The 24,567-nt window shown below is 44.3% G+C and overlaps 1 protein-coding gene across 1 annotated transcript in view; it reads left to right on the top strand.

Annotated features, from left to right (window-relative positions):
• The window catches only part of LOC120061184 (metabotropic glutamate receptor 4-like), a 134,958-nt gene extending 125,965 nt beyond the window's left edge, over positions 1 to 8,993 (top strand). Inside the window, exons 9-10 of the mRNA XM_039010789.1 lie at positions 5,763 to 6,009; positions 8,944 to 8,993. Coding sequence (XP_038866717.1) covers positions 5,763 to 6,009; positions 8,944 to 8,993 — 297 coding nt within the window. The remainder of the gene's footprint in view (positions 1 to 5,762; positions 6,010 to 8,943) is intronic.
• Positions 8,994 to 24,567: the final 15,574 nt, after the last annotated feature.

The following is a 24,567-nucleotide window of genomic DNA, read 5'->3' as shown; positions in this document are numbered from 1 at the left end:
TAAAGAGTCGCACACTCTATATATAAACTCCCAGTCATTTATTGGGTAAATCACCAACGTTTCGGGATCCCTGTGCCTTCTTCAGGGTCTGACCCTGAATGTTTTATTTTTATTTTTATAGCTTATAGTTTATTCGCCGTTAGTCAGTACCTCTACAGTCGTGGCCAAAAGTTTTGAGAATGACACAAATATTAATTTTCACAAAGTTTGCTGCTTCAGTGTCTTTAGATATTTTTGTCAGATGTTACTATGGAATACTGAAGTATAATTACAAGCATTTCATAACTGTCAAAGGCTTTTATTGACAATTACATGAAGTTGATGCAAAGAGTCAGTATTTGCAGTGTTGACCCTTCTTTTTTCAAGACCTCTGAAATCTGCCCTGGCATGCTGTCAATTAACTTCTGGGCCACATCCTGACTGATGGCAGCCCATTCTTGCATAATCAATGCTTGGAGTTTGTCAGAATTTGTGGGTTTTTGTTTGTCCAACCGCCTCTTGAGGATTGACCACACGTTCTCAATGGGATTAAGGTCTGGGGAGTTTCCTGGCCAAGGACTCAAAATATCGATGTTTTGTTCCCCGAGCCACTTAGTTATCACTTTTGCTCTATGGTAAGGTGCTCCATCATGCTGGAAAAGGCATTGTTCGTCACCAAACTGTTCCTGGATGGTTGGGAGAAGTTGCTCTCGGAGGATGTGTTGGTACCATTCTTTATTCATGGCTGTGTTCTTAGGCAAAATTGTGAGTGAGCCCACTCCCTTGGCTGAGAAGCAACCCCACACATGAATGGTCTCAGGATGCTTTACTGTTGGCATGACACAGGACTGATGGTAGCGCTCACCTTGTCTTCTCCGTACAAGCTTTTTTCCGTATGCCCCAAACAATCGGAAAGGGAATTCATCAGAGAAAATGACTTTTCCCCAGTCCTCAGCAGTCCAATCCCTGTAACTTTTGTAGGATATCAGTCTGTCCCTGATGTTTTTCCTGGAGAGAAGTGGCTTCTTTGCTGCCCTTCTTTACACCAGGCCATCCTCCAAAAGTCTTTGCCTCACTGTGCGTGCAGATGCACTCACACCTGCCTGCTGCCATTCCTGAGCAAGCTCTGTACTGGTGGTGCCCCGATCCTGCAGCTGAATCAACTTTAGGAGATGGTCCTGGCGCTTGCTGGACTTTCTTGGGCGCCCTGAAGCCTTCTTCACAACAATTTAACCGCTCTCCTTGAAGTTCTTGATGATCCAATAAATGGTTGATTTAGGTGCAATCTTACTGGCAGCAATATCCTTGCCTGTGAAGCCCTTTTTGTGCAAAGCAATGATGATGGCACGTGTTTCCTTGCAGGTAACCATGGTTGATAGAGGAAGAACAATGATTCCAAGCACCACCCTCCTTTTGAAGCTTCCAGTCTGTTATTCGAACTCAGTCAGCATGACAGAGTGATCTCCAGCCTTGTCCTAGTCAACACTCACACCTCTGTTAACGAGAGAATCACTGACATGATGTCATCTGGTCCTTTTGTGGCAGGGCTGAAATGCAGTGGAAATGTTTTTTGGGGATTCAGTTCATTTGCATGGCAAAGAGGGACTTTGCAGTTAATTGCAATTCATCTGATCACTCTTTATAACATTCTGTAGTATATGCAAATTGCCATCTTACAAACTGAGGCAGCAGACTTTGTGAAAATTAATATTTGTGTCATTCTCAAAACTTTTGGCCACGACTGTACATTCAATAATTTTCTCTTGGTGTGCGCTAGCTCATATTTTTTATTCGGTCTCTGTTGGGTATCATAAATGTACTGTCTGTATTGAGGACTATCACTGTAGGAAACAAAGAAGCCATTGAATGTCCCTACAGTAATAGTCCAATTACTGAGGTAAGCTGTTTAGGAAGGTCATTTGGCAATACAAAGCAAACCGTGGCCATCTTTACGATGGTGAGAGCTGCATGGTAACTGCTGTTATTTTCATAGAAAAGCATACACTCGTGTTAACATATACACCCCGGGGGACAGTTTTGTCTGAGCATAAAACATGTGATTCATCAGAGTGAGACCTGCAATCTTGTACACCCACAGAAGTTAGCACTGGCAGCATGTCTGTATTATATTGGCAGGTTGACATTTACTGTCATGAATATTGCCCTGGAGGCAGAACTGAGGGCCATCCGCAAAGTCAAAATTGGCTGTATTTTTTTTCTTAGTTTAAGATTAGGGTTAAGCATTAGGTTAAGCAGTGTGGTTAGGGTTAGGTTTAAAATCAGATTTTATGATTTTGTGGCTGTGCCAGCTAGTAACCACTCAGCAGAGCTGCCTCCAGAACAAGATTCATGACGAATGCACATTTTTATTTATTTTTATTTGTTATTTAACTAGGCAAAATGCTAGCCTGCATTTTGTTGTTTGTGGTTAGTGTGTACAATGTACATTAGGGATACATTGCTTCACTTTAACATTTTAAGGCAATCTTTTGAGGATATGAAGTGCCAAACTCTCCGGGAACTCAGGGTAAAAATCACAGAAAAAAATTGCAAATATCTTTTGGATCCCCTGCTGTGGATGTTTTTGTTATAAAGATAAGTTCTGAATCATATGAACAATTAGCTCTAATTGAATCACCTTGCAATCAAATGGAAGGGGTCTTGTTACATGAGAAGGCTCTTGTTCATTTTTCCCCTTGAGGCCCCCACACCGGTCCTTTTTTTCCCTTTGAGGCCCCCACCCCGGCCCTTTTTTCCCCTTGAGGCCCCCACACCAACCCATTAACATTTTGTGCAAAAAAAAGTTTAGACAGGCCCACTGGGCTAAAAATGGACCAGCCCATCTGGCATTTGCACAAAATGCTAGATGACCAGTTCGCCCCTGCTCCTGCTTGACTGGCAGCAGGAGTAGAGTCAGCCTGGGAGATTGTGGGTGGCAGCAGTAGACTGGCAGGTAGCGATAGGGCTCTGTTAATTGTGTCATTGTCTCCTGGTTGAAAGGAGGGTGGCACAGCACCAATCTCTCCTCTGTGTTTGATAAGGAGGACAATGCAGCTGATTGGCAGGGTTGTCAGGACAGGGCTAATCATGCATGATGATATGCCATGCTTTGCCAATCTGGGATGTTTAACTTCTATGTAGAGACAATGGAGAGCGTGGGTTTACATTGCTATGGCCATACACATGACATAAAGCTTAAAGAGCAAATATAATATTTGCATAATGTATTCTTTAAAAAAAAAATCTTTAAGGTCTATCCAATGGTTTCTTCAAAGTTTTATAAAAAGGGAAGCACTGCAGCAAAAAGGGAAAGAGGTGTAATACAGTATGTTCTGTACTGTACTGTGGAAGCAGATGATACATGCTCATTTAAAGCACAAAACAACCTTAAATATATCCCTTATCTGGTCTTACTTCAAAGGAAGCTTATGCTGGCTTCCAACCATTGCAAACGACAATAAGTAATGACTAACATCTCGAGCATTTTTGCTGCAATTAACAAACCTCAGCCAATGGGAATACAGAAATAAAAAAATGCAGAAATAACCATTCCTGGATGCAGCTAATCGTATTAATACATTAATGTTCTGATGTTTTTATCTGTTTGGAGACGCTGCGTGATATTAGGAACCCAGATACATTTCTGGCACGTGGGATAATGCAGAGAAGTTAGAGGTAGGACTGTAGATGGGCAGGAGTGTAATTGTGGTTGCTCGAAGGGAGGACGTGTTTCATGAGGCTGCCCCCATCTCACTTAACGGTCCCTGGCAATGTCTGCCTTCCACTGACAAAGGCGCCAGCATGCACAGGGCCAGCATGCACAGGGCCATTTGGATGGTACTGTAGCTGCAGTCAGGTGCAGGCAGTCAACACGAGGCACGGCTGGAGACAGTCCATTATGTTTGATTGATCCAACCCTGCAATCCAAGTGCTGCAGCCCCAACTCCAACCAGGTCTGGCAATTCCATACAAATATGCATCATTTGATCATCTTAAACGATAAGGCTTTTGTTTCTAAGGTATTTCTTAAGAATAATAGGGTGCTCACATTTTGGTCATTTAAACCTATACTACGATGTGAATGTAGTTACCTTTAGCACCTCAAACTCTGGAATGAAAGGCAGGGGCTGAAATAGCAGCTGGCTGGAGGGAGCACAGATTTGATGCCTAATCACTTTGGAGAGAAAGGTTTTTCTGCTCCTAGAACAGAAATAATGGCTTTGCATGCTGAAGTCTGTCTATCGAGCACCATTTTCCTGCTGTGGCATGAGGCACATTGGCGATCATATCAGTTTGTCAAGGCGAATCTATCTGGATGAGGCCGATGGACGGGGACAGGGGTCCTGGCCCCCCTCACAGAGGTACTCCACCCTGTACTCCGGAGAGGCAGCAATATTGTGCCGGGCTCACTCAGGGACGTGTGTAATCTTCTCAGGAGATTACATACTCCCCCTCAGTCCCCCTATCGCTCTTACTTTGCTCAGGCATCCTTTCTTCTCAACCAACGTTTCTTTAGGGGCTTCATATACTGCATACAGAACATATATGTTATGATTCAGTAATACATTTATTTTATTTTGTTAGGTCTTTGGGACATATGGCAGGAAGCACAACCTCTTTAAATGTATATTATTGGCTGACTGAAGTTAGAGGTGCCAAAGCACCACTATAACTATTGTTAGATTAGTTATAGCTGTTGACATTCTCATGACAGAGGACCTGTCGGGTTATTCCCTGTTGCCATACTGCTCAGTCACTCATGATGTCTGCAAATGTAATGTCAGTCTCCACCTCAGGCAAATCTGTTAGGGAGGTGGCTGGGAGCTATGTTTCCAATTTACACCCTTCTCACTTCTTTCATCAGTCTCGGAATAGCTCAGCAACCCTATCCCAAAGGGAGATGGAATTATGTTCCAAATAAAAAGTTGTTAACAAAAAGTATTTTGCAGTTTTGTAAGAGGATAGCCGTGATATATGTTCACCACAGAGAGTACATTTATCTGATGGCAATATTACATTTATCTGATGGCAATATATAATCTTCTACATATTATCTTCTTTATTTTTTACAGATACAGTGTTTTTTTATTGATGATGTTGTTTTCTACTACCATACTGAATCAGCCGTACTGTCTAACAATGCAACCAGATGACCTATATCATCTGACCTATATGATCATTTAATTCCATTGAGAATATTATACCATTTATATGGGCACACTCTTAGGCATTGTATTGATGTTCTCAAGATGTCTCTCCTTGATCCTTGCATGTAGCCATGTTTTCTGTGCACAGCTGTGAGTCACAGCTGTCTTTACACTGAGTCGATTCCAACCCCTCTACTGCAGCCCGGGACCGAGGGCAAGACATCTGTAGTACAGTCACTCATTGCGAGGCCTCCTACATTAGTCACATATCATAAACAAACAAATAAACACACCAATAAAAACACAAACAGGAGTTGATGAATCATGCAATCATGTGTCCACTCCATGTATGTTATCACATCTGATGGTGGGGGTTTGATATTGCTGGAATATCTACTAGGATACTGAAGTGCACTCGTACGTGTCTAAGTAGAGTTGTTTTTGTTGTAGTCTTGCATAAACAATGTATAACTAGTACTAGAATGTACTCTCACAAAGCCAAAGGTCAATGCTGTCGTGGGGAACCATATCTTGAGTAGGCTACCCTCGACTTACCCTCTGAAACTGGATAATTTCTGTTTTACCTTATAACAATGTTTCTCTTTTTCTTCTCCATCTCCCTCCTCTCCTCCACAGATGTACATCCAGACCACGACTCTGACCATCTCCGTGAGCCTGAGTGCCTCTGTGTCTCTGGGGATGCTCTACATGCCCAAGGTCTACGTGGTCCTCTTCCACCCGGAGCAGAACGTTCCCAAGCGCAAGCGAAGCCTCAAGGCTGTGGTCACCGCGGCCACCATGTCCAACAAGTTCCCCACTAAGGGCGGCCTCCGGCCCAATGGAGAGGCCAAGTCTGAGCTGTGTGAAAGCCTGGAGACACAAGGTTAGCACCAAGGGCCTTGGGTTAGGGATGGAGCAAGAGGGGAATAGAGATCAGGGAGGAGAGAGCAAATAAGGACACATGTTTAGTTATTACAGCACTCTGTCCTTGAGTTTATGCCTTAAAGTCATTGAGTAATTTCGAGGGGAAATTATTGAGCTATAAAATTGAAAAACAATCCTCGCTTTTATGTCAACTTAATTGATTTCATTGTTATTTTACACCTCAACAGCTTTGGGAAATTAGCTGGTGTTATTTTCAGGATGCAGGGAATTGGAAGGGCATTTTTTTCCCTGCCAACCCGTGTGGCATTAAGCATTGGCTGATGCTCTAAAACGTGGTACTGTCTGCAAGCAGGACATAAAGAGCAGAACAGGGTGATGTGGATCGATAGGAAAGGCTTCATATTCAGGCATCATACTGTAGAGCTGGCCAGGTGTATTAACTCTCCAGCCTCCAGCCATTTCATTGGTGCAATAGCAGTCAGGATTATTGCTCCAGCACTTCAGCTCCATCCGACAGTAACACAGCTGCCGTGGGCGGAATGAGCAAATGCCATAATTGTAAAAACATGTATTGCAAATCATGGGGAAATAATTAGATTTATGGATAGTCACACTCATTCATCCATACAGAATGATGTTTCCCTGTATCTAATGCATCATCAGTAAATATTCCAATCACCTTTGGAGAACCAAAGCCAATGTTGTGAACATGTTTGGAATTCTTGATTATAGTGCTATTTGAAATATCCAGTTGCACTTTCTCTGAATGTGTAGGAAGCAGGAGATGTGGCCATGTGTCATTTTTCAGAGTGTTTATGTAAACTTTCAATATGGGGATTGTCACAGAGAATGCTACAAGGAGACAAAAAGAGGTAGAAAATGGCATGCCATTGGGAAATGTAAAAAATGATTTTAGCCCCCATGAGCGATGCTTCAACAACTTCACAGTTTGACACCTATACTATGACCCCTCTGGCCCAAGCCAGGGGACTAACAGCTGCTCTTTGTGGTTGTGTGTCAGACTGTGATGAGGGAGGGGATCCCTGTGAGAGACTTTAGACACACAGGTAACGGATGGAGAGCCTCTATCAACTTGCCTCTATCACTGACCACGTTTTACCCCATTTACTTTGTGCTAATGTTCAGTTGGATCCTATGTCTGCCTAAGCTATGTTTGCACTAAAACTCACCCACAGCTATAGCACCTTAGATTGTGTCAGACAGTTCTCACGCTCACATACACACCCTTGACACACAGACATTGATGTCGGTAGACAATGTTGGCGTGTTGTACTGCAAATGGCCTGAGAGCGTGGTAACAGCCTGATGGCAGCCGATGCGGGGAGATGACACCACTCTGGCCTGAATGCGGGGGACAAGTGATAGCCGCGTGTCCCCTGTAATTTGTTTCCCATGTTGACAAACGGAGGAATTTTCTGTAATTGCTGTAAAACAACAATAAGAGGGGGTAGAAGGGCAAAGACAGATGGATCTGCCAGCTCCAATTCTTTCTGGACCATCTATTTTTTATCTTGGCCTCGGAGCGCATAAATATTTAAATAAGGTTCATTTATCAGTGCTGCTCTGGGAGAGGTTCTGGGTGGAATGGAGAGTATGTCCCCCCCCCCCCCCCCCCCCCCCACTATACATCCCTTCCCTCCAGTCCCGTTGCCCTCCAACCACCCAAGCTGTCAGCAGTCGGCGCTCAGATTTATCCGCTCTGACTCACCCAATCAGCGAATGCTGTTGTGGACAAGATTGGCAGATTTGTGTGGCGATTACACTGCAGAATGAGCAAGCTGATGACGGTGATATTTAGAGAGGACACACCATAGGTACACACATACACAAATGTGTGTGTGTGTGTATGGCAGGTAGAGACATATGGTGATGTTGGGTCACAGCATGTTAGGACACTGCCAGCACTGGTCTTTCAGTCCACTGATGGCTGTTATGCCCTAAGGCCGTCTCCCCTGGATTGTCTGTTCATGGCTGTGACACCAAAGCCAATCCGAAAGCTGCTAAACCATATTCAAATGTATATTCTCTCAGGAATGACAACTAATATCGGTCACTTCAGGTTAAAAGACGTGAACATTTTGTAAACTTTATACAGTATCTTGCACATCTGGTAATTGAGTTATACGATTTTCACCATGTACTACAAAGACACATATTGTATTCTATTGCTCAATGTTATCACAATTCTAAAAGACGTGCTCTATGCTTTTCTTCAATGGTGTTATGTCTATCGACATGGTGCCGCTGCATGCTTTGCTTGGTGCACAGAGATCTGCATGTAGTGACGGAGCCTTGCATTTGAATGAGAACTATTGCATCACATACTACTGTATACTGTTTGTTAAACTAACTAACAGCTGCAAAGGATACTTTACCATGAAATAGTCTTCACTTATAGGTGAAGTTGCAATTACTGGTTACAATTTGTATTTTATAGTCAATTCCAGGACTATATATATCCATGTGGAGACATGTTACAACAGCATCCTGATAAGGAATCTAATATTAGTTGTGTTACTAGCCGCAGCCACATCTGTACCCTGCTCTGCCTGACTTTGCATCAGATCAAGGAAATCTGCATTTATGTGCAATTTACAGTTGGCAACACATTTCTCAGGAAGTGATATCATTATTTTAATACTAACCACAAAACATTAACATTTTACTCACTGCTTGCTATTCATATCAATTACCCTCTTTCACTGTTGGTTCCACCTGTACTCCCTGGTGACACTTGGGTCTGAAAAAGTCATGCATAAATAGAACCTGTGCAAGCAATCACCTTAATGGACTGGAAGATGAGCCCTTGACAGATGGTTAAATTAGCCTTTAATGAATTGCCAACATCTTCATCCACATCTTTTCCTTTCTCTCTTTTCTCTCTCTTCCTCTCTCATGACCTTATTCACAGCATTGGCCTCCAAGCAGACATACATCAGCTACAGTAACCATGCCATCTAAGAAACAGACAGTGGAGACCCGGCTCAGAAGCTACGACCTGCGTGTGGAATGAACGAACACCAGAACTGGAGCACCAAGATGCAAAAGCAGTGGGAAATGGGGAGAAATGAGAATAATCATTCAACATATTGAACGGATGTCACTATTTTCAAGAGGACCAGTCAATGCAAGGCTATTGAATGCCAAACAAAAGCAGTGGGAAGGTTCCTAGGGGGGTGGGGAGGTGCGGGTTTCAGGCAGATATGACAGTGATGTCTCCCCATCCCCTTTGTGACATGTCACAGAGACATCAGACACTCACATTTCCAAATTAAGTCAGTGTTTTCCTTCTGGAGTTTATAGAACAGCTTTTCTCTTCTGGTGTTTTGTCTGAAGCTGATGAACACCCTGGCTAACTCCCTGACAAACACCCTGTTCTGTAGTGAATTGAGTTTTCTCTCTGTGTGCAGCGGTGTTGTATCTCTCTCTACCAGTGGTAATGTGCAATTATTTGCTTCCCCTTCTTCTCTGTCCTTTCCAATGAGGGTGAAAGGCTGAACACAATATCTAATTTGTCAATAAGACAAATCTGTCAAAAGAAGTATGTATAAGCACATGAAAAAGCATGTTATTGCTGGGGGTTTGTCTTCGTTCAAGCCCCCAAAAAACAAAATATTAACCCTCAGGCTCTGTAACATTTACATTATGTTGTCATCATTTTAATGAAGGTCATAGTTGTGAAACAGAGAAAACAAATATGCAACTTTCCAACATCGGAATATTCATTGTTACAGCATGGGTCCAATAAATGTTTCCTTACCATCGTGGACAGTACATAAATATATCAGTGGGTTTTCCCAGATGATGGCTATACCATATCTGACACCATCTTTATGGTCCTTGTGTACAGTCCTAGAGCATGCCTGTGGGAGCATAATATGTACTGTGCTGTGTTGTCAAAATCTATGGAATGCAACATGTGAGAGGATTGCGGTTCAACAGTCCCAGTGGCGTTATCATTGTGGACTATTACACACGTGGTACCTTTTGCAGATGAACACAGATAAAAATATGAGAAACAGCCATAAGAATTAGCTAACAAGTAATAGCATTGTATGTACTCCACATCCTATTTTTCTGTGAAATACAGCCTCAACACTACAGCCCATAGACAGCTGAAGTGCAATGCTTCACTGCATCCAAGCTGGCATCCTTACATGTGAGAAGATCCTTTCATGGTCTTGTTCCATTAGAATTTCTGAAGTTCCATCTCAACATGTGACGAATTTGGAATCAGTACCAGAAATGTCTAAGATAACATATAGGCATTTGATGGCACGTTAGGTGATGGTACAGAACACACTCTTTGGAGCATCAGCAGTGTTCTCCATCCAGTGTTCACCATCCTTAGTTATGTTATTGACTCTTTTGCAAGGCACCTGTGATTTCAGTAAAAGCGCTTGTTCCTTTCATGTTACTCAGAGAGAGGAAGTCGCTCCAAATCCACAAGTGAATTAGCTTTAAGAGTAAGCCTAACCCTGCCAGCTCAATAGAGGAAACCACTGCATAAAAATAACAACAAACAGAGCTCTCATCTCCTTCTGTAGTGTGTCCTGGATCCAATGTTGTTAGTCATACTGTGTTGTTAGTCTAATTTCATCATTCCATTTCTGGAAATGTACTCAGCATTAATGTTATAGTATCAAAGCCAGTCACTTAATATAGTACGAAATAGATTGGCAAGATGCTGTGTCACAGCCATTCATATCATGATGTGAATAGCCATTGGAGAAATGATCCAATAAGCTCCAGAACGAAAACTACTGTAAAAAAGAGTTTATAAATAAGATTGGAGAGAGGACAACCCTGTCTGTTAATTTATGATTCTCAGCTCTCTGCTTCAACAAAGATCCCAGATGTTGCAGCAAAATAAAATGTTTGTATTTTTCATTGTTTAAAGATAAAGTGTTGTCTGATTGTTTGTGTTTGTGAATATGATGATTTACTGCTTTTTGCCTCCAATTCATCTCATTTTTTCCAACACTTTGTCCGTGTTGCAAAATAGAGTGTGTAAGTGCTGAATGGCAAGTTAATGTACGTTATTAAAAATGGATTGATCATGTCTGCTTTATGTACTGACCTATTAAAAAATAACAAACAAAAAAAAAAAAAAAAAAAATACAGTGCCTGGATATTTATGAATTATCTATAGAAAACATGAAAATGTGTAGAGCATGTAAATTTTTATACAAGATATTTCTAATAAAATACTGTTTTGCAAAAAAACTAAACTGTTTCTTTTTTATTGTTAAGGTCAGAATATGACATGTTATTGATTACCTTATCTCTGGGGAAATCATAGTACTCTTGGAGTCCAAGAGATAGAGATATAGAGCCCAAGAGATGTGGGGAGATCTTTTTACTTGAGCCAGTTGGAACAAATCATCATTAGTATTCTCTATCTGCAGGACATACTGTACAGTACTGTAGTGAAGATAATACACAGGTAGGGGGGGGCACAAGCTTGCACTAGCACCACCCCTGCAGCGTTCAGGAATGCTAACCTCCTACTGTAGCCCAACACAGACAGCCATTAAAACCCCACCCTTCATGCCTTGTTTTTTTTTCTTCAGTTTAAAGGGATGTCACTTCTATTATAGACAATGTGGTCAAATCTGATATACTGAAAAATGATTCAAATTCCAAAAGTGTTCTTTGAGTGCAGATGTCAAGTGTCAGTGTGCAGCGGTGAGGACGGAGTCAGGCGCAGGACACAGAACTGAGTAAAATAAAGTACTTTACTCGAAAAGAAACAACCATAAATTCCACGCAGGGAAAACACACCATAACACAGCAGTCTTAACACTTAACAAGGAACAAACACGCACAAAACATATTGGGAACCAGAGGGTTAAATAGGGAAAATAATATTAACATAATGGGAACCAGGTGTGTACAATCAAGACAAAACAACATAGAAAAAGAAACGTAGATCGGTGGCAAATAGAAAGCCGGTGACGACGACCGCCGAACGAAGAAGGAGAGGCACCAACTTCGGCGGAAGTCGCGACAGTACCCCCCTCCTGACGCGCGGCTCCAGCAGCGCGCCGACACCGGCCTCGGGGACGACCCGGATCACGAGGCGCAGGGCAATCTGGGTGGGGACGGTGAAATTCCTGCAGTAAGGAAGGGTCCAGGATGTCCTCCACTGGCACCCAGCATCTCTCCTCCGGACCGTACCCCTCCCACTCCACGAGGTACTAAAGGCCCCTCGCCCAACGCCTTGAGTCCATGATGGCTCGCACAGTATACGCCGGGGCCCCCTCGATGTCCAAAGGGGGCGGAGGAAGCTCCCGCACCTCAGACTGCTGGAGCGGACCAGCCACCACCGGCCTGAGGAGAGACACATGGAACGAGGGGTTAATACTATAATCAGGGGGAAGCTGTAACCTATAACATACCTCATTCAGTCTCCTCAGGACTTTAAATGGCCCCATAAACCACAGACCCAGCTTCCGGCAGGGCAGGCGAAGGGGCAGGTTTCGGGTCGAGAGCCAGACCCGGTCTCCCGGTGCATACACTGGAGCCTCATTGCGGTGGCCGAAACCATTCATCCACCGCAGGTGCCTCGATCTGGCTCTGATGCCACGGTGCCAGGACGGCTGATAACCTAGTACACACTGAAACGGAGACAGGTTAGTGGAGGAGTGGCGGAGGGAGTTTTGGGCAATCTCTGCCCAGGGGATGAAAGCCGCCCACTCCCCCGGCCGGTCCTGGCAATAAGATCGCAGAAACCTACCCACATCCTGGTTAACTCGCTCCACCTGCCCATTACTTTCGGGGTGAAACCCTGAGGTCAGGATGACCGAGACCCCAGACGTTCCATGAACGCCCTCCAGACCCTTGATGTGAACTGGGGACCCCGATCAGACACTATATCCTCAGGGACCTCGTAGTGCCGGAAGACGTGTGTAAACAGGGACTCTGCAGTCTGTAGGGCCGTAGGGAGACCGGGCAAAGGAATGAGAAGGCAGGACTTAGAAAACCGAACCAGAATCGTGGTGTTTCCTTGTGGCGGAGGAAGATCCGTCACGAAATCCACCGATAGGTGTGACCACGGCCGTTGTGGAACGGGTAGGGGTTGTAATTTCCCTCTGGGCAGGTGTCTAGGTGCCTTGCACTGGGCGCACACCGAGCAGGAGGAAACATACACCCTCACGTTCCTTAGCTAAAGTGGGCCACCAATACTTCCCACTAAGACAGCGCACTGTCCGACCAATGCCAGGATGACCAGAGGAGGGTGACATGTGAGCCCAACAGATCAATCGATCACGAACATCAGACGGAACGTACAGACGTCCAACTGGACACTGGGTGGGAGTGGGCTCCGCACGTAATGCCCTCTCGATATCCGTGTCAACCTCCCATACCACCGGTGCCACCAGGCAAGAAGCCGGAAGTATGGGAGTGGGATCCGTGGACCGCTCCTCTGTGTCATACATCCGGGACAGTGCATCTGCCTTAGCATTCTGAGAACCTGGTCTGTAGGATAGAGTGAACACAAAACGGGTGAAAAACATGGCCCACCTTGCCTGGCGAGGATTCATTCTCCTCGCCGCCTGGATGTACTCCAGATTGCGGTGGTCAGTCCAAATGAGAAAAAGGTGTTTAGCCCCCTCAAGCCAATGCCTCCACGTTTACAGAGCCTTGACAACAGCCAACAGCTCCCGGTCCCTCACATCATAGTTTCGCTCCGCCGGGCTGAGCTTCTTCGAAAAGAACGCACAGGGGTGGAGCTTTGGTGGCGTACCCGAGTGCTGAGACAGCACAGCTCCTATCCCAGCCTCGGACGCGTCCACCTCTACTATGAACGCTAAGAAGGAATCAGGATAAGCCAACACAGGAGCCGAGGTAAACAGAGCCTTCAGGTGACCAAAAGCCCTGTCCGCCCCAGCTGACCACTGCAGTCGCACCGGTCCCCCCTTCAGCAAAGAGATAATGGGAGCTGCTACCTGACCAAAGCCCCGGATAAACCTCCGGTAGTAGTTGGCAAACCCTAAGAACCGATGCACCTCCTTTACCGTGGTGGGAGTCGGCCAATTACGCACGGCTGAAATGCGATCATTCTCCATCTCCACCCCTGACTCGGACAGGTGGTACCCTAGGAAGGAGACGGACTGTTGGAAGAACAGACATTTCTCAGCCTTAACGTACAGGTCATGCTCCAACAGTCGACCAAGCACCTTGTGCACCAGAGACACATGCTCGGCGCGTGTAGCGGAGTATATTAGAATGTCATCTATATACACCACTACACCCTGCCCGTGCAGCTCCCTGAAAATCTCGTCTACAAAGGATTGGAAGACAGATGGACCATTCATCAACCCGTACGGCATGACGAGGTACTCATAGTGCCCAGAGGTGGTACTAAATGCTCATAGCGGACCAACGCTGCGTCTATACTTCCCCATTCAGCGTTGGCCCACTCAAGCACTTTCCCCGACAGACAGGTGATAAGGGCGGACGACGCTCTCGTATCCCGAGGGAGCCGGGTGGATGGTCGCCGGCTAGAGCTCCAACTGGAGCAGGAACCCCTGGCACCCGGCAGCCGTCCCATCATATGCGCTCGGGAGCGAGAGCCGAATCCCACTGGGTCCAGGTGACGGAGGAGTGGACAACGGTGTGTGTTGTGGTGTTGGTTTGGGAGAAGTTGATGGGGGTGTGGGAAAACCCCCTTTCTCCCATCGCTCCATGGTGAGCAGCACGCGATCCATGGCTGTGCCAAGATGTTGGAGCATTGTTGCGTGCTGCTGGACGCATTCCTCCACTGGTACTGGAGGACTGGGTGCACCTGCTGAACCATATTAGTGGTGCGTGTTTCTGTCAAGTGTCAGTGTGCAGCGGTGAGGACGGAGTCAGGTGCAGGACACAGAACTGAGTAGAATAAAGTACTTTACTCGAAAAGAAACAACCATAAATTCCACGCAGGGAAAACACACCATAACACAGCAGTCTAACACTCAACAAGGAACAAACACGCACAAAACATATTGCGAACCAGAGGGTTAAATAGGGAAAATAATATTAACATAATGGGAACCAGGTGTGTACAATCAAGACAAAACAACATAGAAAAAGAAACGTAGATCGGTGTCAAATAGAAAGCCGGTGACGACGACTGCCGAACGCCGCCCGAAGAAGGAGAGGTACCAACTTCGGCGGAAGTCGTGACAGGAGAGAACGATCTCTACTTTCCCACAACCCCCACTACCCCACACAAAAATGAATTATTACAGAAAAACAAGTCTAAGTGGAAAATTCTGAAATTAAGGATTTTGCGAGCAGGGATGGTGATTAATCACGTTAGTAAAAATGGCAGGAGAATAAAGAGATCCATTGCACCAGCTCTGTTATTTCATACCATTGTTTTCATTGCCTAATTATTCTTGATATTTACTTGTGAGACCAAGATAAATTAGCACATAGTGTAAGATAGTTCAGCTACCCAGTCTTGTTCAGCTGAACTGTATCCTGTTCCAATCATAAATAGTAGTTTACATATGCAGATCACAATATTTAAGGCGATTTAAAAAATAAAAAATGTTTTACATAAAAGCTAAGGAAAATAATAGCCTGGAGACATTGACACTGACAGTGCTCACTCTTCAGTGTCAAAGAACAGCTAAGGCAAGTGTTATTCTATAACTGAGAGTGATGACATACGGTACCACATGCTGTGTCTGTCAGTAAGAAACACATGTTGTAGTTTTCATCTGTTGTGTTGTTTTATCATGTGTCTAAACATGAGACTCAGACCTAAACCTATCTAACATCGACATAAAACTAATCTGAAGCTATATTGTATACATTTTCATATGACATATAGAAAGAAAGAAAAAGTAATGAATCTCTTTTACATGGTGAATCCTTGTTGGTATTAAAGGAACAGATAGGGAATTCTAACTACTGCATGTCTAAGATGCCACCTGGGGGAAAAACCCTTGTTGGTGAATTTCCACATTCAAATCAGACAGCATATCCCATCCAGGCATTTGCATGGCCTAGGGCCAAATCTGAGCCTTTGCAACATACTGATACTGGCAACGCTCATAATATTGCACATCGTCATTTCCACTGTTGAATCATAAAAGCCATGTGGTCTGCCAAGGGAAATGTTGTCAGGGGGATTGCTAGAAAGATGAATGGATGTTACCATCTGCCAGAGATAGAAAACGAAAAAGTGAAAGGGATTGAGGTGGATTTACTGAAAGACTGTAGAGCTCCTCAAGGCCAAGCCAGTGCTGGGGCTTTGCTACATGGTGAATGCTAAGCATTCTTAGTCGTGCTCTTTTGACCACAGTACAACAACTACTGTATAGTACAACATGAATACAAATCAGACACCATCACACATCATGAGTGACAACACAATGTTTCACACATACAGAGAACTGAAAGATAAAGGATAAGAACAAAGGGTGTTGAATTAAACCCTTAATCTTACACCAGATCAGCTACAGATCAATACTGTAGATTCCCCAGCCTAACAAGAAGTGGGAAGACGTAATTCCATCCATAAAAGCTGTCAGGGTTATGTGATGGCGCCGATGAAAGGCAGCTCTGGCAAAAACACCTGTCCATAGCAAATATGTTTCAGCTTCTAAATGTGTCTTCAGAGTGATCAATGAATAGACTGTATCATTGGTCTTCTGGTGGGTCTCTATATCTGAGGGGGAAAAAACAGAAATATATGAAACATCAGAAGAACTGGAATTACTATGAAAATAGCTCAGTTGTTAATCACTAAATTCAGAATTCTCCAGTAGAAAATGCCTGCATTCTCCAACATATCTGGTGGTGCTGCCATAACTGCATATTCCAATAAGGTATACGAATAACACTTGAGTGGCTAACACATGGGGCTCCAGGGAAGACGGTGAGAAGCACAATGGAAATAAAATTAACTTTTGCGTTGATTAAACATTTCCCAAAAAGAGAATGTCTCCAATGCAGAGCGTTGGCAGAAAATAGTTGTATTTTGTAGTTTATTTGAAAATACCAACTTTTCAAATACTTGAGGTAGATAAATATAACTTATATAGAGTTTCATTTAAAAGGTAATTATTTTCTTTGATATTTAAATACAGGTCTCAGAAAACCAAATCATATTTGGAGGTATTTGAATATACTGTATGCACCTTTTTGAAAACAAAAAAAATATGTCACTTCTTCAGGGTAGGGGACAGTATTCGGAAGTTTGGATGACTGAAGCTAGGACCTAGATTGCAGTTCCTATGGCTTCCACTAGATGTCAACAGTCTTTAGAAATTGTTTCATGCTTGTTTTTTGAAAAATGAAGAAGTATTCATATTCTTTCGAAGTATCCCTCAGAAGGACTCTAGTCTTTTGGGGCGCGTACTGATGAGTGCGCGCTGCACGTTCTTTTTCTCCGGTATTGAACACAGTATATTCCGTCTTAAATTTTATTGATTATTTACATATTAGGGTACCGGAGGTTGGATTAGAAACATTGTTTGAATTGTTTGGATGAAGTTTACAGGCAACTTTTTAGATTCTTTTGTAGGCATGTTGGGCGAGTTGGAACAGGTGGATTTCTGAATCAAACGCAACAAATAAACTGACATTTTTGGGATATAAAGAAGGACTTTATCGAACAAGACAACCATTCATTGTGTAACTGGGACCCTTTGGATTGCAAAAAGATGAAGATCTTCAAAGGTAAGTGATTTATTCTATCGCTATTTTTAAGTTTTGTGACACCTGTGCAGGTTATGAATTTATGTTAATGCAGGAAGTGGGTGAGGCGCTGTCCTCAGACGATCAAATGCTATGCTTTCGCCATAAAGCCTTTTGTAAATCGGACAAAGCGGTTCGATTACCATGATTCTAAGCTAAAGAATGGTGTTTAACACGGAAGCTAGACACTTATCTCAGTCTCCCAGATCTGGAATCCTACATTTGCTCCCTGCACAGCAGGTTAACCTGATGCTGCTGACCAAGATGACCAAAGGCAACACCGGTGACGAAGAAGAGGAAGGAAAAGGGGGCCTTCAAGTTAAGCTGAAAAGACGGGCTACAGGCACTGGCGGACTTACCATTAGACAGAAGAGACAATTGTTTTAGGCCTCATACCATCAAAGGCTGGGCATATATAAAGTACCAGTCAAAAGTTTGGACACACCACTCAAGGGTTTTTCTTTATTTTTACTATTTTCTACATTGTAGAATAATAGTGAAGACATCAAAACTATGAAATAACATATATGGAATCATGTAGTAACCAAAAAAGTGTTAAACAAATCAAAATATATTTTAGATTTAAGATTCTTCAGAGTAGCCACCCTTTGCCTTGATGACTCTTGGCATTCTCTCAACCAGCTTCACATGGAATGCATTTCCAACAGTCTTGAAGGAGTTCCCACATATGTTGAGCACTTGTTGGCTGCTTTCCTTCACTCCAACTCATCCCAAACCATCTCAATTGGGTTGAGTTAGCTGGAGAAGTGTGCTCGTCACAGATGAATCCCGTTTTCAACTGTACCAGGCAGATGGCAGACAGCATGTATGGTGTCGTTTGGGCTAGCGGTTTGCTGATGTCAATGTTGTTTTTTTATATTTGATTTTATTTCACCTTTATTTAACCAGTTAGGCTAGATGAGAACAAGTTCTCATTTACAACTGCGACCTGGCCAAGATAGAGCAAAGCAGTGGGACACAAACAACACAGAGTTACACATGGGATAAACAAACGTTCAGTCAGTAACACAATAGAAAAGTCTATATACAGTGCGTGCAAATGAAGTAAGACTAGGGCGATAAGGCAATAAATAGGCCATAGGGGCGAAATAATGACAATTTAGCAGTTAGACACTGGAGTGATAGATGTGCAGAAGATGAATGTGCAAGTAGAGATACTGGGGTGCAAAGGAGCAAAAAAATAAAAAGATAACAGTATGGGGATGAGGTAGTTGGATGGGCTATTTACAGATGGGCTATGTACAGGTGCAGAGATCTGTGAGCTGCTCTGACAGCTGGTGCTTAAAGTTAGTGAGGGAGATATGAGTCTCCAGCTTCAGTGATTTTTGCAATTCGTTCCAGTCATTGGCAGCAGAGAACTGGAAGGAAAGGCGGCTAAAAGAGGAATTGGCTTTGGGTGTGACCAGTAGAATATACCTGCTGGAGAGCGTGCTACGGGTGGGTGCTGCTATGGTGACCAGTGAGCTGAGATAAGGCGGGGCTTTACCTAGCAAAAACGTATAGATGACCTGGAGACAGTGGATTTGGCAACAAATATGAAGCCAGCCAACGAGAGCATACAGGTCACAGTGGTGGGTAGTATATGGGGCTTTGGTGACAATACGGATGGCACTGTGACTGACTGCATCCAGTTTGCTGAGTAGAGTGTTGGAGGCTGTTTTGTAAATGACTTCGCCGAAGTTAAGGATTGTCAGGATAGTCAGTTTGACGAGGGTATGTTTGGCAGCATGAGTAAAGTATGCTTTATTGCGAAATAGGAAGCCGATTCTAGATTTAATTTTGGATTGGAGACGCTTAATGTGAGTCTGGAAGGAGAGTTTACAGTCTAACCAGACACCTAGGTATTTTTAGTTGTCCACATATTCTAAGTCCAGAGTAGTGATGCTGGACGGGCGGGCAGGTGCGAGCAGTGATCGGTTGAAGAGCATGCATTTAGTTTTACTTGCATTTAAGAGCAGTTGGAGGCCACGGAAGGAGAGTTGTATGACATTGAAGCTCGTCTGGAGGTTAGTTAACGCAGTGTCCAAAGAAGGGCCAGAAGTATACAGAATGGTGTCGTCTGCGTAGAGGTTGATCAGAGAATCACCAGTAGCAAGAGCAACATCATTGATGTACACAGAGAAAAGAGTCTACCCAAGAATTGAACCCTGTGGCACCCCCATAGAGACTGCCAGAGGTCCGGATAACAGGCACTCCGCACTGAACTCTGTCTGAGAAGTAGTTGGTGAACAAGGTGAGGCAGTCATTTGAGAAACCAAGGCTGTTGAATCTGCCGATAAGAATGTTGTGATTGACAGAGTTGAAAGCCTTGGCCAGGTCGATGAATACAGATGCACAGTATTGTCTCTTATCGATGGCGGTTATGATATCGTTGAGTACCTTGAGCGTGGCTGAGGTGCACCCATGATTAGCTCAGGAAACCAGATTGCATAGCGGAGAAGGTACGGTGGGATTCTAAATGGTTGGTGATCTGTTTGGTAACTTGGCTTTCGAAGACCTTAGAAAGGCAAGATAGGATAGATATAGGTCTGTAGCAGTTTGGGCCTAGAATGTCTCCCCCTTTGGGGATCTCAGATGATACAAAAGAGAGGTTGAACAGGCTAGTAATAGGGGTTGCAACAATTAATAATTTTAGAAAGAGAGGGTCCAGATTGTCTAGCCCGGCTGATTTGTAGATTTGTAGTATTTTGCAGCTCTTTCAGAACATCATCTATCTGGGTTTGGGTGAAGGAGAAATGGGGGAGGCTTGGGCAAGTTGCTGTGGGGGGTGCAAGGCTGTTGACCGGGGTAGGGGTAGCCAGGTGGAAAGCATGGCCAGCCGTAGAAAAATGCTTATTGAAATTCTAAATTATCGTGGATTTATTGGTGGTGACAGTGTTTCCTAGCCTCAGTGCAGTGGGCAGCTGGGAGGAGGTGCTCTTATTCTCCATGGGCTTTACAGTGTCCCAGAACTTTTGGGAGTTTGTGCTACAGGATGCAAATTTCTGTTTGAGAAAGCTAGCCTTTGCTTTCCTAACTGACTGTGTATATTGGTTCCTAACTTCCCTGAAAAGTTGCATATCGCTGGGGCTATTCGATGCTAATGCAGTACGCCACATGATGTTTTTGTGCTGGTCAACGGCAGTCAGGTCTGGAGTGAATCAAGGGCTGTATCTGTTCCTGGATCAATTTTTTTTGAATGGGGCATGCTTATTTAAGATGGTGAGGAAAGCACTTTTAAAGAATAAACAGGCATCCTCTACTGACAGAATGAGGTCAATATCCTTCCAGGATACAAGGGCCAGGTTGATTAGAAAGGCCTGCTCGCTTAAGTGTTTTAGGGAGCGTTTGACAGTGATGAGGGGTGGTCATTTGACCACAGACTCATTACGGACGCAGGCAATGAGGCAGTGATCGCTGAGATCTTGGTTGAAGACAGCAGAGGAGTATTTGGAGGGCAAGTTGGTTAGGATGATATCTATGAGGGTGCCCGTGTTTACAGATTTGGGGTTGTACCTGGTGGGTTCATTGATAATTTGTGTGAGATTGAGGGCATCAAGCTTAGATTGTAGGATGGCCGGGGTGTTAAGCATGTCCCAGTTTAGGTCACCTAACAGCACGAGCTCTGAAGATAGATGGGGGGCAATCAATTCACATATGGTGTTCAGGGCACAGCTGGGGGCAGAAGGTGGTCTATAGCAAGCGGCAATGGTGAGAGACTTGTTTCTGGAAAGGTGGATTTTTAAAAGTAGAAGTTCAAATTGTTTGGGCACAGACCTGGATAGTAAGACAGAACTCTGCAGGCTATCTCTGCAGTAGATTGCAACTCCGCCCCCTTTGGCAGTTCTATCTTCTCGGAAAATGTTATAGTTAGGGATGGAAATTTCTGGGTTTTTGGTGGCCTTCCTATAAGCCGGGATTCAGACACTTCTAGGACATCCGGGCTGGGAGAGTGTGCTAAAGCAATGAATAAACAAACTTAGGGAGGAGGCTTCTAATGTTGACATGCATGAAACCAAGGCTTTTACGGTTACAGAAGTCAACAAATGAGAGTGCCTGGGGAATGGGAGTGCAGCTAGGCACGGAAGGGCCTGGATTAACCTCTACATCACCAGAAGAACAGAGGAGGAGTAGGATAAGGGTATGGCTAAAGGCTATAAGAACTGGTCGTCTAGTACGTTCGGAACAGAGAGTAAAAGGAGCAGGTTTCTGGGCGCGGTAGAATAGATTCAAGGCATAATGTACAGACAAGGGTATGGTAGGATGTGAATACAGTGGAGGTAAACCTAGGCATTGAGTGACGATAAGAGATGTATTGTCTCTAGAGACACCATTTAAACCAGGTGAGGTCACTGCATGTGTGGGAGGTGGAACAAAAGGGTTAGCTAAGGCATATTGAGCAGGGCTGGAGGCTCTATAGTGAAATAAGACAATAATCACTAACCAGAACAGCAATAGACAAGGCATATTGACATTAGGGAGCGGCATGCGTAGCCAAGTGATCATAGAGGTCCAGTGAGTAGCTAGACGGGCTGGAGACATGGCGATTCAGACAGCTAGTGGGCCGGGGATAGCAGGCTAGCAGAAGGGCCTTAGAGGGACGTCGCGACGGAAGAATTGTGTTGTAGCCCCCTCGTGTGGTTACGTTGGCAGAGCAGTTGTGATGGATCAGCAGGGCTCTGTGTAGTAAAAGGGTCCAGGCCAATTGGCAAAATAGGTATAGTAGCCAAAGAAATTGGCTGATGGACCTCTTCAGCTAACAGTCCGATATGGTCTAGACAGCTAGCGGGCGCGGCTAGCAGGCTAGCAGATGAGAATTCAGGGATTGTCGCGACGGAGGAGCCTGTTGAAAAACCCCCTCGGGCGGATTACGCCAGTAGTCCAGTGGTGATGAATTAGCGGGGCTCCGTATCGGCAGTAAAAGGGGTCCAGGCCAATTGGCAAACTAGGTATTTTAGCTAAAGGAGTGGCTGATGGACCTCTTCAGCTAGCCGGGAGATGGGCTTGGCATAGGCTAGCTCCAGTCTAATTGGTGCTTGCTTCGGCGTTAGCCAGGATCCAGGAATAGCCACTCGGATAGCAGCTAGCTAGCTGCGATGATCCAGGTGAAAAGGTTCAGAGCTTGCAGTAGGAATCTGGAGATATGGAGAAGAAGTCCAATATGCTCTGGGTTGAATCGCGTTGTGCAAACTGGCAGGAGTTGTCCGGGCTAAAGGTTAGCTGATGACGCTTAGCAGTGGCTAGCTGACTACTAGCTAGCTAGTTAGTTGGCTAGCTTCTGTTGGGGGTCCGGTTCTAAAGTAAAGAAAATAGCAGATCCATACCACCTTTCCAACAAGTCAGATCATCTCATTTCTGCCCTACTAGAGCTGCCACGGTCAACTGTAAGTGCTGTTATTGTGAAGTGAAAATGTCTAGGAGCAAATAACAGTTCAGCCGCGAAGTGTCTAGTGCGAAAAAATCGCCTGTCCTCAGTTGCAACACTCACTAACGAATTCCAAACTGTCTCTGGAATCAACGTCAGCACAATAACTGTTCGTCGGTAGCTTCATGAAATGTGTTTCCATTGCCGAGCAGCCGCACAAAAGCCTAAGATCACCAGGGGCAATGCCAAGCGTCAGCTGGAGTGGTGCCAAGCGTCGGCATTTGGACTCTGGAGCAGTGGAAACGCGTTCTCTGGAATGATGAATCAAGCTTCACCATCTGGCAATCCCGAAAGACGAATGTGGATTTGGCGGATGCCAGGAGAACACTACCTGACCGAATGCAACTGTAAAGTTTGGTGGAGGAGGAATAATGGGCTGGGGCTGTTTTCCATGGTTCAGGCTAGGACCCCTAGTTCCAATGAAGGGAAATCTTAACACTACAGCATACAATGACATTCTAGACGATTCTGTGCTTCCAATTTTGTGGCAATAGTTTGTGGAAGGCCCTTTCCTGTTTCAGCATGACAATGTCCCCATGCGCAAAGCGAGGTCCATACAGAATTGATGTGTTGAGATCGGTGTGGAAGAACTTGACTGGTCTGCACAGAGCCCTGGCCTCAACCCCACCAATTACCTTTGGGATGAATTGGAACGCTGACTGCAAGCCAGGCCTAATCACCCAACAGCAGTGCCCAACCTCACTAATGCTCTTGTGGCTGAATGGAAGCAAGTCCCTTCAGCAATGTTCCAACATCTAGTGGAAAGCCTTACCAGAAGAGTGGAGGCTGAGTGAAGGAGCAACAAAGGAGGCACCAACTCCATATTAATGCCCATGATTTTGGAATGAGATGCTCGACGAGCAGGTGCCAACTTACTTTTTGTAATATGGTGTATATTCAACATGCAGTTCCAGATACAGCCCTGCCATAAGTTGAAGGCAGCCAATCCAATAGTTTCTGAAAAGTAGTCACTTCCTGAGAAAGTAATTACTTTCTGAAATCTGTATTCAAATAGTTTTGAAAAAGTACTCACTTTCTGAGATCTGTATTTATATAGTTTTAAAAAGTAAATGTTTTTTAAAACTATTCAAAGTAACTATTTCCACAAAGTTTAACATTGTTCTGAGTTAAAAATGGTTATTTCCACATAAGCATAGTTAAAACTATAGTCATCCGAGGTCTGCTTCAATGCACCCACAGTAGACTACTACTCATCACAGATATTTCAGATATTTTGTTTACATCAGCTTCCTGCAGGCTTTTAGTTTACTTCTGTGGGATTTCTATCTGGTTGACAAAACCTCACATATTCTGCCTTTTCTAGAGTGATATGGTGAAAAACATTGGATATTGTCACGCCCTGGCCTTAGTTATCTTTGTTTTCTTTATTATTTTGGTTAGGTCAGGGTGTGA

Source organism: Salvelinus namaycush, chromosome 16 (assembly GCF_016432855.1).
Source record: "Salvelinus namaycush isolate Seneca chromosome 16, SaNama_1.0, whole genome shotgun sequence".
Taxonomy (NCBI): Eukaryota; Metazoa; Chordata; class Actinopteri; order Salmoniformes; family Salmonidae; genus Salvelinus; species Salvelinus namaycush.
This window is presented reverse-complemented; position numbering and strand designations above follow the sequence as displayed.